Raw genomic sequence first — 16866 nt, 5'->3', positions numbered from 1 at the left:
GGCCCGTTTCTCGGCATTTCGTCTTATTTTGTGTTTGACATTCCAAGTGTTTTGATTCCTTATTTATTGCAGGGGTATTTCTAGAGTTTGAAACTGATCCAAGCGGCTACTACGTGATTTGATCTTTCCACTGATATAAAATTGTACGTGATTAGTAAAGGCCATATAATATAAATCGGCGTTCATGACGTGTGGGCACTTCGCCGCTGACCGGTAATTTTGTATTTAATCGGCCTAGCTGATTTCACCTTTGTTTCCTTCAGCGATATTTCTAGAGTTTGAAGCGGGGCCATCTTATTGTGGGTGATTCTCTCTTTCTACCGACGACAGGCCCTCACAAAAATGTAAATTAATCATTAAATACTACACGAACTTTGCCGAAATAGGACTGTCAACGATAGTTGACCGTTATAGCGCCCTCAACACTCTTACGGCGGCCGATGCTGCTTGCCTCGGTTTCTTTCCGCGCTGATTCTAAACATTCAGCCCTACCATGGACAAATTATTGGTTTATATTATTAAGGTGAATTGTTGATCTGAAGTTGTTGAATTCACTTTCACGTTATGCCCACCCACCATGATTCTGCAACCACTCTCTTTACCCGCTTACTACGCTGGTTTTTTTTTTTTTTTTGGTGGGGGGGGGGGGGGGGTTGGGGTTGGGGTGGGGGGGGGAGGGGTTCTCTCTATCTCTCTCTGGGTTTTATTTAAATATTTATTTTTTGGTGAGGAGGGGGCTTAATACGAAACAATTAAAAAAGGAACACTTGAAAATTGTAATCATGACAAATAAAAAAATACATAAAAATTTCAAAGTGCAGGAAAGGACTATCTCTTTTGTAAAAATGTTGTGGCTCTGAAAAGAGCCGTTTTGATTTTAGTTTGTTGATTCGATGATTCATTTCTTCGAAGGCTTGGCCGACACTTTCTTCTGCTTGCTCGATGTGCTCTTGCTGGCTGGCTTCTTGGCTGGCTTTGCTGGCTTGGTGGAGGATTTCTTGGCAGATGATTTAGTTGACTTGGATGGAGTTTTCTTGGCAGCTTTCTTGGGTGACTTCTTCGGCGCGGGCTATTGGCTTTCTTCAACATTTTGGCTTTCTTGGCTTTCTCACAAAAATGTAAATTATCGAGAAAGGTCTCTCTTGCTCCCATTGACGTGATATTTGTATTCTTTGGTCGTTGTCAAATTTAAGCAGAGCTAATATTACTCTTAGGGGAAAGAACACCTCGAACTAAAAACACTGAACATCGGAAATCTTATCAGAACCAAATCCAAGAAATGAAAATGCCTATATAGCATTTATAGTATTTTGAGAACGATGAAGCAAGCAAGCAGTACCCTCTTGTATTGTTTCTGAATGGCATCTGGTAAACCTCCATGCAACCTCAATCCCCCACTGTAGACGAAACTGTTCTATTTTTTTTTAGGGGGGGGGGGTGGGAGGGGAAGATTCTTGCATAGGCCTGCTCAGGTACGGCCTACGTGTTGCATTGGTATGGGTACCCATGATGAAAGAAGTCCGGAAAATATCCGGCCTCGAAAGCTAAGGCAGGGGACCGGAAGCCACACTCTTGGAACCCAGTGCGCAGACGGGTGATCAGAACATCATGGAAAAGGTTAACAGAAAACAGTGTGGAAAAATTCCAAGAGTCTTCGGCCTAGGCCTGCATAGAAAGTAATGTTAGGTCATAAAAGAACACACTCGGCATGACTATTGTTGATGTACCCTATTACGCTAACGTGGCGCTGCTATGCCCCTACCGTGGCGCACTTTGGTTTTTCGCCTGTATGTACCGCCTAGCTAGAGCAAAAGTTTTTACTCAAATTTCACAGAAAGTGACATTTCATCAAGTTTTAAACACTCCCGTTCATAAATCACAAGTTTCTACCCGTCACAAAGTTAGAAGAAAAGTTTATTTCGGTGCAGTGATTTTCCGATTTTATTTCAAAGTGCACCGTGAGTGAACCCAAAATGTCCCCCCAAAATAAGAAAATAGTTTGCTGACAAACTTCTAGTTGGGTACGTAAGTAGAGATAATAATGGTTTATCAGAATTTATCAACTTTGGAATTTTCCGAGATTTATTCAAGTCAGCCACACGTTGAGGGAACACTCGGCCGATTTTGTGCTCAATTTCCGGACACCACCGTTTTTGAATTTCGGATTTAATGTCATGACACCGAAATTGTTCACAGAGGCTAAATAGCAAGCATTTATAAGGTAAAAGTACCAGTATAAATTTCACTGAATGAATTTGAAGTTTGTCAACAAAGAAGTTTGGCAACACTACATGAGAAAAGTCAGAGTAAACGTCCGAAGTGCGCCACGTGTTACACCGGCACTTTACACTGCTTCAAATTTCCAATATTTTGCAACTTTTAACTCCTGTACGGATGTAATACATAGAAGGCATGACCACAGCCAAATGCTCTCTCTTAACCGGCGTTCACGCCAGCGCCATGCACTGCATGCAATCACTGATCTCTATATAAGAGATCAGTGCATGCAATCATCCGACCACGCGACCACGTACGCGGCCGGCGTGCTCGTTGTAAATATTGGCGCCATTTTGTATGGGCTGCCGTAAGCGCATAAATTGCAGCTGTGGTTGGCAACATATTTTTCCAAAAAAATACTCATAACACCATCAACACATAGTTAAAAGACATATGTGGGAATTATTTTGTAGTTTTGTTGAAAGTGTTGTATTTTCAAGTATCAAATAATATTTTGGTGATCTGTAATAACTCTTCTTCATTATTGCAGTGTTGTACGTTCCATAGTTTTGCAGGCCGTGGTTGGCAAAAATGCAGTTTGCCAACCATGCATATACCAAGCGCAGAAAGGTCTATAATGCGATATCCCTTTGCCATGTGTGGATGTATTATGCATGCAGGAACTTCAGTAGTCAGTACATGTGCATGTGGTACATGTATGTTGTTGTTTACACATTACGATGGCCTCAGTAATGCTTCCAGAGGTGACATTTCAACTTGATGTGAAAGAACATTTAGAAAAATGTTTCTTGAATGAAAAGGTAAAAACTATAGGAAAGAATGTTCAACTTATGTTGCAACCTGACGCCACTTTTAAATTTCTTCACAGGCTATCATCATGGAGCTATATCATCAACTTGGACATAAATCTGGGACTGAGAAACATTTTCATTTTCAATGTTGTTTCTTGACTCTCCATAGACTTTGTACACAACGGCTGAAGTGGCGTCTGGATACTAAATTCTTTCCAAAGAAGTCCAAACTATAGTATAAATGTTAGTCTTACTCTTCTTAGACCATGGTTGAAGCATGGAGGAATTCCTCCATGCCATGGTCAGGTGATGGTCTTAACTATTATTTTTACTCGCTAGTTGCAGCGTATAGGCCCACTATCTCAGGCATTAGAACTCCTTTTTGACATTATTGCAGTGGATATTTAGTCAAAACCGGTTTTCTTGGAGTAAACTGGTGCCAGCCAATCCACTGCGTTATTTTGATCGCAGTGGCTATCGTTACGGCAGCCGTAACGCAGTTTTCAACTGCTATTGTTACGGAATTGTCTGGTTCCCTGGCCTTGTAGTATTCAATGTCAGTATGTGGCTGTTGGAACTATCAAGCGAATAGTTTTCAGACTTTCATTCCCTTTTAAAAAAATCCTCCAAAGGCACTGATTTCGGGAAAAGATCCATACTCGGACGTCAATTTATCTGCTGCCAAACATATTAATTGTCACCTCACCTTGTCATTTGAACCAAGAGAAATCCAGGAAGCTGTGTTAAGGTAAAAACAATGTACTCAAAATGTGTTTTTAGAGCACATTTTGGATGCATACGTCGTGCAGAAACTAACTTGAAGCAGCCGGTCAAAACTGATTGTAGTGGCTGAAAGACAGCGGTACGTTATACACGTGACATCAACAACCATGACGTCGCATGAGCCTGCCAATGATAGTGCAATACGTCATTATGAATATTTATTTTCTCATGAATATTTAGTTTATTTCAATGGATACTTCAAATACGTCCAAAGATTGATTATTGCAACAGCGATCGTGCGCGGCCTAGCGGTTAAGAGTCTCGTGTATCAAGAAAGCGTCAGAGGTTCGAATCCCGATGAAGTAACTGACTGATTAATAAATAGAAATTAAGGAAAGGAGAGGGTGAGAGTAGAGGAGGGAAAGTGGAGGAATAACCATAAAAGATGTAACTTTTGGCGCTAGAAAATTAATTGAAAAAAGTGACGTCCGAGTACGGAATTTTTTCCGTGATTTGTAATTTCCTAAACAGATTTCAAGACAAGATATTCTCAAACTTTTCGTAAAAATTACTTGGAAACCAACCATATAGATGTCCCCAACTTACATGTAGATGTGAACATTATTTTGTATTATGTTTACAATGGCTTTTACATAAGCTACTGAATCAGATATACTGAAGCCACATCTATTGATTTGATTTCAGGCCATAGCCCAGGTTGGTGAGGATGTATGTAAGGAGAGATGGACTAATCTACTGACTGCATTGAGTTATCCTCCTGCTTGCACTGTACTGAGAGTCAGTACACTACATCATAGTAAGGAAGATACCAAACAGTATCTCAGTCAAGTTCTGCACCAGGTAAACACTATGTACACAGCACCATTTCACTGTGACGTGCTTGGAGTCACATCAGGAAAATGCATGAAGAGATGGATTTCTAGGAATTCTAGGAAGATGCACTGCACAATATGAATCACAAAAAATGCAAAGATCCAGTGATATCACTGTGCATGTATAGCATTTTTTTTTTCAAAGAAATTTTCTTATAGAAATTGACAGCAATTCATCTCCAAATGGTCCCAAAGATATTATGATTTTTTTGTGTTTTGAAATTTATCAAGACTTTGGACCGAAATATAAATCATTCCATTGTGCCCAAGTGCACATTTGGCAGAAAAACACATTGCCTGCTCACCCTGATGAGCAGTGCCGTGTACAAAACTCATTGCATTTGTATCTGCAGTATTCTTTTGATGATAAAAGGGTGTTTATTTGTGGGAGTGGTAATCAGGAAACACAAAATACTGCAAAATCTTTCTGTCTTTAGTTATCACCTTGCTATGTACATGTTTTTAATTAGTTCAATATACTTTCTGTTGTCAGCAATATAGTCTTAAAGATAGACCGCCTGCTGATGTGAATGATCATACCAACCTAGATGACACAGTGGTGATATCATCCAGCAGTGTAGCTGGTACCAGCAGGATACCAGTGATTCCGTCCTCTAAACAAGTCATAGTAGATAGACAGTGTGGCCTGGCTGTCATGAGAGGGGCGGATATATATGCCCCTGGAGTTTTAGCAGCTTCAATAGGTTCGTGCACTTTGTATATTTAATAAGAAATGGGACTCACAAGACAGTGTACATGTGTTCCCTCTGAGAGGCTACTTTCAACTTTATGATTGACCTGCTGAACTTATGCTGCATCCAAATTACTTGGCTATGACTAGAAATATCACATGCGTCTATGGGAAGTGGCTGCAGCTACAATGTACTTCCATACGCGTGTGTGTAACTCCTAGCCGTAGCCAAGGGGGCAAGCTCAATCTTCCATCAGGCTCAGCCGCTTCCATACGCGTGTGTGTAACTCCTAGCCGTAGCCAAGGCGGCAAGCTCAATCTTCCATTAGGCTCAGCCGCTTCCATAAGCGTATGTGTAACTCCTAGCCGTAGCCAAGGCGGCAAGCTCAATCTTCCATCAGGCTCAGCCGCTTCCATACGCGTGTGTGTAACTCCTAGCCGTAGCCAAGACGGCAAGCTCAATCTTCCATCAGGCTCAGCCGCTTCCATACGCGTGTGTGTAACTCCTAGCCGTAGCCAAGGCGGCAAGCTCAATCTTCCATCAGGCTCAGCCGCTTCCATAAGCGTGTGTGTAACTCCTAGCCGTAGCCAAGGCGGCAAGCTCAATCTTCCATCAGGCTCAGCCGCTTCCATACGCGTGTGTGTAACTCCTAGCCGAAGCCAAGGCGGCAAGCTCAATCTTTCATCAGGCTCAGCCGCTTCCATAAGCGTGTGTGTAACTCCTAGCCGTAGCCAAGGCGGCAAGCTCAATCTTCCATCAGGCTCAGCCGCTTCCATACGCGTGTGTGTAACTCCTAGCCGTAGCCAAGGCGGCAAGCTCAATCTTTCATCAGGCTCAGCCGCTTCCATACGCGTTTGTGAAACTCCTAGCCGTAGCCAAGGCGGCAAGCTCAATCTTTCATCATTTTGGATGTGAAAGATTGGAAACAAAACCTAGGAGAAAACTAAAACATTTAAATTTAACAAAGGAAAACAAAGCAAACAATTTCAAAGTATGTGTGTCTAAAAGATTTTAACAATGGCCAGGCCTTGTCTATTGCTAATGAATAGCATACGGCAATGTCTCAGTGTTTTTTCCCATGATGCACTGCAGGTGAATCAGGATTTGCAGTTCATTAGAGATTATTTCGTGTTATGTACTGTATCAGTGCTTGACTTAGTATTGTGTGTTGGGCTGTTTTAATTGTAAATTGAAAGATTGGGGTCCTACAAATTCAATTCTGAACCTTACTGCTGTGCCATGTTGTGTGTTTTTTTTTCAGACGTGATTTTCCTTTAAGTTAAATGAATGTTTATTAACCCTAACCCTCTAGGGTGTTTAGGCTAGAAACCCTGCTAAATGCAGCAATAAGAACTCCTGTCAAATTGAGAAGCCCTAGCTACCAATGCAGTAAGATCCATTTGATAAAAAATCTCAAGGCCAAACTGCCTCAGAGTCTGTAGTCACCAACTGCAGCAGGACACAACTGTGGCAATGTTCAATGGGACTAGCTCTCATTGTCTGAGAACTGTCAGTTTATGCATTGGTGTTGATGGATGCGACCAGACCATAGAGCTATATTAAATTACTAGAGCGCTAACTCTTCATTCATGTGTGTGGAGACGCTTTGAAGCCGCTGTGGGCGCAGACATTTTGAATTAATGTGCGTGTTTGTAGAACACAATCAAAATAGATGGATTGAATTTTATAGGTGTACTCTAAATGCAATGCGCAAGTAGAAGATAGGCAAACAACTTAAGCGCGTCATGATGGTTAAAAAAACTTTGTGTAGAGCAAAATGACATGCTTGTTTGCTGATCGTGCGTTTCGGTTATGGGCTTATCGGCTTCGATGGTGCACCGGCATGGAATACAAACGCAGACTTGCAAATAGACGTACAAAAGACATACACAATTTCTAGTTCTCCATAGGTTTGTGTACAAACGTGTGGATGCACCCATCAGGCATCACTTTCTACATGATCGAGTTAGCGCTCTAGTAATTTAATGTAGCTCTATGGACCGGACCCAACACCTGTTGTATTGTGTTGTGTCTTGCAGGGTTTGGTCTAATTGTTGCCAAACGGGGCCCAGTTTCATAGAGCTGCTTAAGCAGAAAATTTGCTTAAGCACGAAAAAACATTGCTTAGTAAAATTAGGTTACCGGCCAAAACTCCATGTGATGTACATTGCTTGTGACTGGTATTTAGCTGTTGTTTACTTAGCATAACAATCGCATGGAGTTTTGGCCGATAACCTGATTTTATTAAGCAAGACGTTTTTGTGCTTAAGCAAATTTTGTGCTTAAGCAGCTCTATGAAATTGGCCCCAGGACCCAATATATCAATTTCCCACTCATTCTCAAAACTCTCTTTTGTGTTTTTGGTCTGCCAGATATGGTTGAAGGAGACAATGTGTCTGTTTATGTTGATGTCAATGGCTTGTGTCGACGAGGATTGACCAAACCATTTGATGGAGCTAAGGTATTCCTGGGCAATGGCCATGTGGTCATGAGTAGGAGAGAACTATTTGTCACCAATAGTGAGCCAAGGTGAGTTCATTATGGACCAGCAGCTGTCCAAAAAGAAGGCTATTATTGAAGGGGGATAAAGAGCTCAATGTATTTTAATACCAAATTTACTTGCTTTTTGAAATGAACTGAAATGAGTGGAAGGGAGGGGGGCATTTCCTTCCCTCCCAGTCCCCCCTCCCCCACCCCGTTATCTCCTAACACTTTATCAACAAATAGATTAATTATGTTTATTTCTTAGCTGATTCATAAAATGTGGACACATTTTTGGCCAATGAAAGTACACTATACAGTACATTGGCACTTTTGTATATAAAACATTCCACACATGCATTTGTACAGCCGTAGATAGTGTGCAGCCAACGTCTTTGTACATTATTTGGTATACATTTGTTATACACCATTCTGCGGTTTGATACAGTTCTCATTCATAAAAACAACTACACTTCTAAGTTGCTCTAGTGGCTTATTTCCGGACCATTGACAATGGGTATGCCCTCGCATACACAGGTTTAAGATCTTATTTTGACTGCCCCTAAAATATTTCCTTGCCCCCAATTGTCCCCCCCCCCCACATTCAGAGTCTGGCGCCGCCACTGTTCAATCGTGATACCACATTTGGCAAATGATCCCTAGACTTTTACATTCAACATGTTTGTTTCTATATTATTTATATTTGAATCTAGAGGCGTTGCAGTCAGGCTGTGTGAGCCAGTCTTTGACTGTCCATCACTGAATGGCATACTGACAGATAGACTCTTCCTACAGAATCTACCATCCATTGTAGTAGGTCATGTCTTGAATCCCGTAGCAGGCAACAGAGTGCTTGATATGTGTGCTGCTCCAGGTAGGCAGCTATGAATGGCTGGTCATGTCCATAGCGGGCAAGTCTTGCCAGTTCATTTTTAGTTTTGAATTCAGTTAATGTATTCAGTCATTAATCATGCAACATTAACTAGTCACAATTTATCTAAATTGGATTGGGGCTAATTACAACCCAGAAACAAGTATCATTTCCTAAAATACATAATATGTGAGGATCGTTTAGTTTCAAAAACAATATATCATGCATGGAACTGTTTGTTTTGTGTCCCTAAAGCTGCCCTCGGGTCAACCTTGCGACGATACTGACCAGTCGTCGACTGACTATTCAGGATCAATCTGCGTCTAAGCTACGGCCACGATATTAAGACAATCGGAATTAGTCAGCGCTCAAAAAAATCAACAGTCCCAAGAGTAGAAATATTTCAACTTCTACGATATGTTCCCGACAGGCGGAATCAATTGCAATCGACCTGTGTTTGAATTCACAATGTCGTGCGCGCATCCTTTATCATTGTGTAGGCAATCAGCACATTACACAGGCGCTTGGAAATGTATAATTTTTGACTTGTGTCGATTTTTGGACTCAAACATTTTAGACCGTATCAGGGGAATGCGCGCTGATTATGGCCTAAGCCAAAACAGCTAAGCACATATTTATTCCCTTATTGTTAAAGGAGTCACATGACTGTCTATGCCGTAGAATCATCGTGGGGTCATGGGCGACATGAGCATGGTTGTGATTATTTTGCGAAATTGCGTCAAGATGCCACTTGTTTCACAAGAATCGATTTCTCAGTTTTGTGACTTGAGCATTATTTTTCTGCTTGATGCTGATGGTTCCGTCGTGGTGCAAGCAAATCGTGGGTTGACATGAGGCTGGCTTAAGTCTGTTTAATAGAACTGCCTATCCACCAATTCATCTATTAATTATTTCAGTTCATACTTAAAGTTATGTTCCCCATGCCCTTCAATTAATTCAAATTTTTGTATGAATAAATTTCCAACTTGTATGTGTATTCCAACCCCAACAAACTTTTTTATCCTTTTTTTGGACATCTGCAACCCTTAAAAAAAAAAGGGGTTTTGGGCACAAACAGATCCGCTTTGCAAGCAGACTGTCTCCTGGTCTGAACGTTATCGCAGCCAATAATTCAAAGTTGTACAGTAATAATTATATAACCAAACATTGGTTGATTTTTTATTCGGCCCATATATTTTGCATTGTATTTTCGTACAGGAATTTAGAAAAGGAATCTATTTTTCGTGATGAAACTTGAAAAATGGGATGGGGAATACACCTTTAGGGCAAAATAAAAGTGAAGGAAGTTTGCTACTGCAATCTCACGAACAAACTTGGCCGACTCAAAATATATCATATATGCATGATGTATGAACCATGTGTATGCGATTGCTGCTCAAAACAATGCGAGAGCTACATTGCTTGAGACAGTCCAAGCATGCCTGGACTAGGATGAAAGGATCTGTGGGTTAGCTGCAGCCAAGTGTCTCTCCAGCCACATTTACACTTGCTGCTACACACCACACAGTCATGAATATCTTATGTTACCTAGAGCTGTTTGTGGATAGCCTTTCTAGTCTGAGGTGGTAAAATGGTAGTCATTGCTGTTTTTCAGGACATCCCTATATCTCTCCTATTGTCCACAATGAGAACACTGACCGGTTGAAAAGCTAGCGACAGTTAAAACTAATGCCATTACAGTCTTGCACTTTACATTTTGTTCTGATCTGTGGATTGATACTGATATGGTCTAATAACTAGGAACATTGTGTTTGTGTTTCAGGAGGAAAGACTACACATTTAGCATCTTTAATGAAAGATCAAGGTGTGCTGATTGCCTTAGATAAATCACAGAATAAACTCAACAAAGTCAAGCAAAATGCAAGAAGACTCGGTCTGAGCTGTATACAAGCCTTCTCATATGATTCAACCAAAGCGTGCAGTAGAGATATGGTGAAACTTTCAAATCATGATACAGGTGAGAACAATCACAGTGTGCTGTGTGGTATGCAGTATTGCAGTTGTTTCTTTTTAAAGACTTTCCTATCCTAGGCCACATTTTAAAGGCTATGAGTTGTTTGAAGAATACTGACATATTTCAGTCGGCATTCAACAGAACAGATCTGACCCAAACCTCACACTAATGTTTTTACAGAATGATAATGCCAGATTCAAGTCAAGACCAACATGAATGAGGATAGACTCTGCATCACTTGAAGTGGAACACACAAAATCACTGGTTCAATGTGACTGTTGGATTTACGACAAATGTTTCATGATAATGGATCTCATAAAACGAGAAACCCTCACGTTGAAAAGCTCATTATTTTCTTAAAGCTACAGTCCATCATTTACAGCTATTCAAAAAGTAACTGACGTAATTATTGTTGAAAAGCATACTTGGTTGAAAGATAGTAAGGGGACTAAACTCCCTGTGAAATTATTCTTTCTGGAAAGCTGTCATTTTGAAGAAATCAACGAAATAAGGCCTTTCCAACCTTGCATCTTAAAATGCACCGTTTGAAATTTCCATTAGTAATTCGTTTTTTTATTTGGCGAAGCGCGCAAGCGTTGACACGACGCACACGCGCGCGCGGTTGCTTTAATTCGTTGTATCAGTGCACGACAGCGGGCAGCTGCAATCGGCTCAGTGAGAACGTGTCTCGGATGCTGAATTCAGGCCAAATTGAAAACATGATTCAGCAACTTTAGATTTGAAATCGAGATCCTAGAATGTTGTTTTTCTCGAAATACATGTAGACAGCATTCACTGAGCTGAAACTTCATCAGCTTAGTTGGTCACCACCCTTCTTCAATTTTGAGCATGTTTGTTGTGTTGGACCCAACACAGAGAGTTGGGATAGTGTGAAAGTCCTTCAAAGGCTGCCCAAGCTTTTGCTAGTGCTAAAAACATGTGTTTTGCATGTTTGTCTTTAGAAATCAATGCACCACCGTACCCTCCTGAAACATTTGATTGTATCCTCTTGGATGCACCATGCAGTGGACTAGGACAGAGACCTCAGATATGCAACCAATTACAACTCAGTGAACTGAAATCTTACCCCGCCTATCAGCGAAAGTTCTTGACCACTGTAAGTATGCCATGTTGTCTCTAAACTAAAGCCAATATACAATTGTTGTCTGCTGGGATGTAGTCCATGGTATTTTCTATGGCGGAAATTAAGTGTGGGATTTGGTGACATTTGCTGACTGAGGATTTACTAAACCCACAGATTAGTTAGAAGTTACCAGTGTTTTGTTTTACTATGGTCTTATTATTATAGCTGTTTAATAATGTTTAAAATCTTGTTGACGGTAGTGCACACTGCACAGACCTTTTATTTTCATTGTGTTAACTGCTGGTCAGTGAATTGCAAATAGGTTCCTAAGATGCCAAGACATTGTAGGAATTGATTGTGGAAAGCCCTCATTTTGTCCTGGAAAAAACTCCTGGAAAAGTCATGGAATTTTGGTGGTAGGCTTACTTTGAAAAAATATTTCCATGAAAATTGCTGCAGCTGTAGTCCTCTTAAAGACAACCCTATCTAAATTCATGCATGTTGGAAAACTGCAAATTCTCTAACTGTTTCTATTATTTCTTTTTTGTTTGATTTTCTGACCTTTCTCAGGCTGTTGAGTTACTGAGGCCAGGAGGAACACTTGTGTATAGCACTTGTACAGTCACACTAGCAGAAAATGAAGGAATGGTAGAGTGGATTCTCAACACATTCCCACAACTTGCATTATCTCAACAGGTCAGTTACTCATGGATTTACCTACTAACGTAATTATTTAAAGCTATAGTCCATCATTTGCAGCCATCCGAAAAGTAACTGGCGTATTATTGTTGAAAAACATACTTGGTTGAAAGATAGTAAGTGGACTAAACTCCCTGTGAAATTATTCTTTCTGGCAAGCTGTCATTTTGAAGTAATCAACGAAAGAAAGCCTTTCCAACGGTGCGTCTTAAGACGCACCGTAGGAAAATTTAAATTAGTAGCTCGTTTTGTTATTCGGCGAAGCGCGCACCCTCATTGGCACGATGCACACGCGCTTAGGGTTGATATAATTCGTCGGATCAGTGCGCGACGTTGCGTATAGCTGCAATCGGCTCAGTGAGAACGTGTCGCGGACGCTGAATTCGGGCCCAATTCAAAACATGATTCAGCATCTTTTGATTTAAAATTGAGATCCTAGAAAGCTGTTTTTCTCGGAATATACAGCTGAAGCAGAGCTGAAACGTCATCAGGTTTGTTGTTCAGCACCCTTCTTTAGATTTTGAGCACTTTTGTTGCTTCAAACGAACAAAATGTTCAAATTACAAATGATGGACTATATCTTTAAAAGGAGTGTATCACTGAATTACTAAAAGCATTGTTATTAAGATACTGAAGATATTTAAGATTTGGAAATGATAATTGAACACAAATAGTATCGTACATGCTAAGGACACTCTGCATGAACACTCATGAAAACTTTGTGTGTGGGACACACTCAATGTGCAACTGATTTTCATGTAGCATCTTTGGTTCAGTGCAAAAGACCAGCAGCTGATTTCATAAAACACTCCACTTACACTTTTGCATAACTTGTGCAATATTTCCCGTTGCGCAACATTTCGGTTATTTTGAACACACATTTCACGAATGTTTAAGTCTGTGACTTATGCAACAAATTATGCACAACTTTTAGGTGGCTAATTACATGTACCTTATGGCAATGTGATTGAAAATTGACTATTTTATTGAATAATCACTCCACTTATCAAGGTTGATACAGGAAACTCACAAGTTACAACGTGTATTTGCTTCAAAGCTAACTTGTGAGTGAAAAAAAGTTTTAGAGTTGCTGCAAGATTTTAAAGAAAGTCAGAAAAAACTGTATTCAAAATATTTTGTGACTGAACAATTTTGCCCTTCACTGACGTATAAACACTCTATACTCAGTGTGTTACCTCCCGAGTGAAAGTTGGAAAATTGTTTACAAAAGTGCCACAATAAAGGCTGTTATTAGCCTCATCCAAGATGTTTAGAGTATTAAAATTTTATGCAGCTCTGCCAAGTTTTCATGAAATCAATCGCAAGTTTATTGCCCAGCTGCGAAACAAATGCGGCGTAAATCCTATGCATGGCGGTTGTTACGCACTGTTTCATGAAATCGGCTGCAGGTCATGCTTTACACAAAAGGGCAATTCCATTGATGCGGGCATTTCATTCCGATCCAAGGACCAATTTGAGAAAAAGCAAAACATCGCAGTGAAAACAAATTTTATATAATCAGTACAACTCTAGCTTGGGCCTGAAGCTTACAAACACCTTGTCAATGACTGTTATTGGTGTTATGCTTTAAGACATAGTTTTTTGTTTCATAGTACAGATCACCACTATACATGTGTGTGTGCATGTGCGTTTGTTTGTGCGTTTGTTGTGTTTGCAAAGTGGGTAACAGGCGGTAAAGCGTCCCCCCCCAAAACCCCCCCCCAAACCCCCCCCCCCAGAAAAAAACATACCACTTGCATTTAAAACAAGATGCCACAATGACTAATTAAAATCTATATTTTTTTTGCACCAAAGCCAGTTTTTTTCCCAAAAATACATTTTACCACATTCCATCTCACTGGCATGCCACTCAAATAAAAGGTCTTATAATAAAAGGTCTTACCCCCTTTTATTTGATACCACATTTGAGGTTGTGATGCTTGTAGTTCTGAAGATGTCATAAATTTTCCACATTTCAGCCATGTCCACTTTCCGTGGAAGTGCCCAAAAGCAAAAGCAAAGTGAATTATATGTCTTGAAATGAAATTCTGCTGAAGTACAGTATGAACTTGCCATAATTCCCTAACTTTGCAATGTGTGAGTCTATGTTGCCCCTCAAATTCATGATAATTAATTAATGTAAACATTTTTAGGTGTTTTGAAGGTAGAGGAATGCAGTAGATTTCATATTACATTTAATTTAGAAGCCAAGCCTTTGGCTACTATGTATACCTCTTTATGATTTATTGTACCAAACGTTGCAAAGTAATTTGCGTGAGAAATGAAGGTAGATTGATGTTGCCTTTCAGATTCCTCATCTTGGTGGATGTGGGTTTGAAGGTACAGACCTAGATGTTCAGCATCTGAGTAAGCTCCAGCGATTCCATCCTGTAACATCATACACCTCAGCCTCTCCAACACACTGTAATCTAGATACCATCGGATTCTTCATTGCCAAATTTATCAAACGTATGGAATGTGAACAAACAGGATAACTTGTACTCTTGAATTGAGCACAGATTTGTTTCATATTTGCAGTGTACCTAGTCAGTTTCCCACATGATGAATGAAATGGTCATTTTGTTCTTTTAAAACACTTGGGTTTTTTAACAGAAAAGCTTCAAATTTTTGTTATTGATCTTTTTACCAAAGTTGTCTGTGTTCCCTTGTACATGGTATGTTCAACCCGTCCAAAAGGGTCCATAGTGAACCTCACAGAGGTTTTGTGACAGTATTACTACACTGTTGTTGCCATGGTTTGAGCAGTCAGGATTGATGATACAAATTGGTCCAGTGAGTTGTATTTCTTAAAGCCACTGTTGTAAACATGCATTTTACTGAACTTGTATTCATACCAAACCTGAAGTTTAATTTTTAAAAAATGGTCATAAATTAAATGTTGATTCATATTTTTGGAATAGGGGTAGTGGATTAAAGCTGCATTCCATCGTTTGCAGCTATCCAAAAAGTAACTGTTGTAATCATTGTTGAAAAGCCTACTTGGTTTAAAGATAATAATGGGACTAAACTCCCTGTGAAATTGTTCTTTCTGGCAAGCTGTTAAATTGTTTTGAAGAAATTAATGAATGGAGGCTATTCTACGATGTGTCTAAAGATGCACTTTTGTTGTTTCAAATGAAGTAATGCACAAATTACCAAACGTGTTAAAAAAGGCACTATTTGTTAAACACGCTAGTCATGGCAAGTGTTATAATTGATTTTCCCATATTGCCAAATTTCAAGGGGCATGTGCCCCCCAGCTAAGCCGCTGGACATAGGGGAACAGTTGTTTGCATTTAAGACCATTTTTTTCATCAAATTTGTCACTAGTATTATATTTGCTTCTGAATCATATCCTGATACAGATGCTTGGCTCATAATTATAGGTGCGACACAATAAGAACTTGGACAGTCTCAAAGTAACAGTTTTATACAATGAAATCATGATTATTGAGGTGTGATGTGTTCGTTTCAGGGGCGAATCCAGGAATTTTTGCGGGGGGGGGGTCATCAGCAGATAAATGCTGAAATGTAGACAGTTTGTCCGGACACTTCAGCCGTGTGGTTGCGATCGCCAAAGCGTGCCGGTTGTTAAGCAAAGCTAATTTTGCCTCCGTAAAATCAATGGGGGGGGGGGGGGGGGGGGGATCATCGTACCAAACTTACAATGGGGCGCTGTTCAGATCCGACGATCGTTATTTTTATATTATGGAATAGTGTACAAATACCCCCGTAACCCAGCTGGCTCTGTCCGACTTTTGTGCACAGGCGGATATTATTACAGTATAATTTTTGTGGGTGTCGGAGCGGGGGGGGGGGGGGGTCACAATACATGCATTTCTACTGGATTTCGGTGAACAAAATTGGAGTCAGAGCTGGGCCCCACCCATCTGCGGCTGCGTTTTGAATTTGACTCTGACTAAATATTTTACCCCTATTAGTGCAGTGCAAATATTCTGGAATTGTGGAAGCGGCGGAGGTATTAATTAGCTTCGTGTGCTGAGAATAGGAAGTTTGTGAAAATTGTAATATTGGGAATGTTTTTGAGAGGTATATTTTGAGAAGTGAGTTTCACTTAAATGTGCAACTCATTCGGTGAAGTAGAAGGTATGACTGTCTCTCAGGCCTCGGTCAAATCAGTGAACACCTTACGACTTTTTATTTCCGCTTACATTACTTCCTCCCCCAGTGGCGCACCCAGGATTTGGCATGGGGGGTCTCACAATTTTGTTGTTTTTAATTTTGTTTTATAAATTTGAATTTTTTTCAAAAAATGTTTTGGCTGCAGAATATAATTGTTTTTTTTTGGCGGGGGACGGACTGTTTTGACGTTGGTGGCGTCATTTTTACCCCTATTTTGCTACTAGAAAATAGGCCACATACCACGGTCAACTAAAACAATTTTGACAACCTCTGGGG

The 16866-nt window shown here is 40.2% G+C and overlaps 1 protein-coding gene across 2 annotated transcripts; it reads left to right on the top strand.

Annotated features, from left to right (window-relative positions):
- Positions 1-2823: 2823 nt before the first annotated feature.
- LOC119719344 (tRNA (cytosine(72)-C(5))-methyltransferase NSUN6-like) lies at positions 2824-15870 on the top strand. Of its 2 annotated transcripts, XM_038188761.1 has the most exons (9): positions 2824-3038; positions 4458-4613; positions 5139-5349; positions 7710-7866; positions 8532-8692; positions 10473-10667; positions 11627-11781; positions 12319-12444; positions 14757-15870. In XM_038188761.1, exons 1-9 carry the CDS (start codon positions 2958-2960, stop codon positions 14940-14942), a joined length of 1428 nt encoding a protein of 475 aa, XP_038044689.1. In that variant the 5' UTR covers positions 2824-2957; the 3' UTR covers positions 14943-15870. The 2 variants fall into 2 exon arrangements, with proteins under 2 accessions (XP_038044689.1, XP_038044690.1); XM_038188762.1 differs by lacking the exon at positions 5139-5349 and having other exon boundaries at positions 4458-4569.
- Positions 15871-16866: the final 996 nt, after the last annotated feature.

The sequence above is a fragment of the Patiria miniata genome, unplaced genomic scaffold, assembly GCF_015706575.1.
Source record: "Patiria miniata isolate m_02_andy unplaced genomic scaffold, ASM1570657v1 HiC_scaffold_8, whole genome shotgun sequence".
Lineage (NCBI taxonomy): Eukaryota > Metazoa > Echinodermata > Asteroidea > Valvatida > Asterinidae > Patiria > Patiria miniata.
Note: the sequence above shows the minus strand (reverse complement) of the source record. Positions and strands in the feature narration are given on the sequence as shown.

Bases quoted from the DNA above. Each gene is read 5' to 3' on its own strand.
- LOC119719344 (XM_038188761.1), top strand. From the start codon at position 2,958: ATGGCCTCAGTAATGCTTCCAGAGGTGACATTTCAACTTGATGTGAAA. The intron at 11,782-12,318 runs GTAAGTATGCCA...GACCTTTCTCAG, and splicing joins AGCGAAAGTTCTTGACCACT to GCTGTTGAGTTACTGAGGCC. The intron at 12,445-14,756 runs GTCAGTTACTCA...GTTGCCTTTCAG, and splicing joins AACTTGCATTATCTCAACAG to ATTCCTCATCTTGGTGGATG.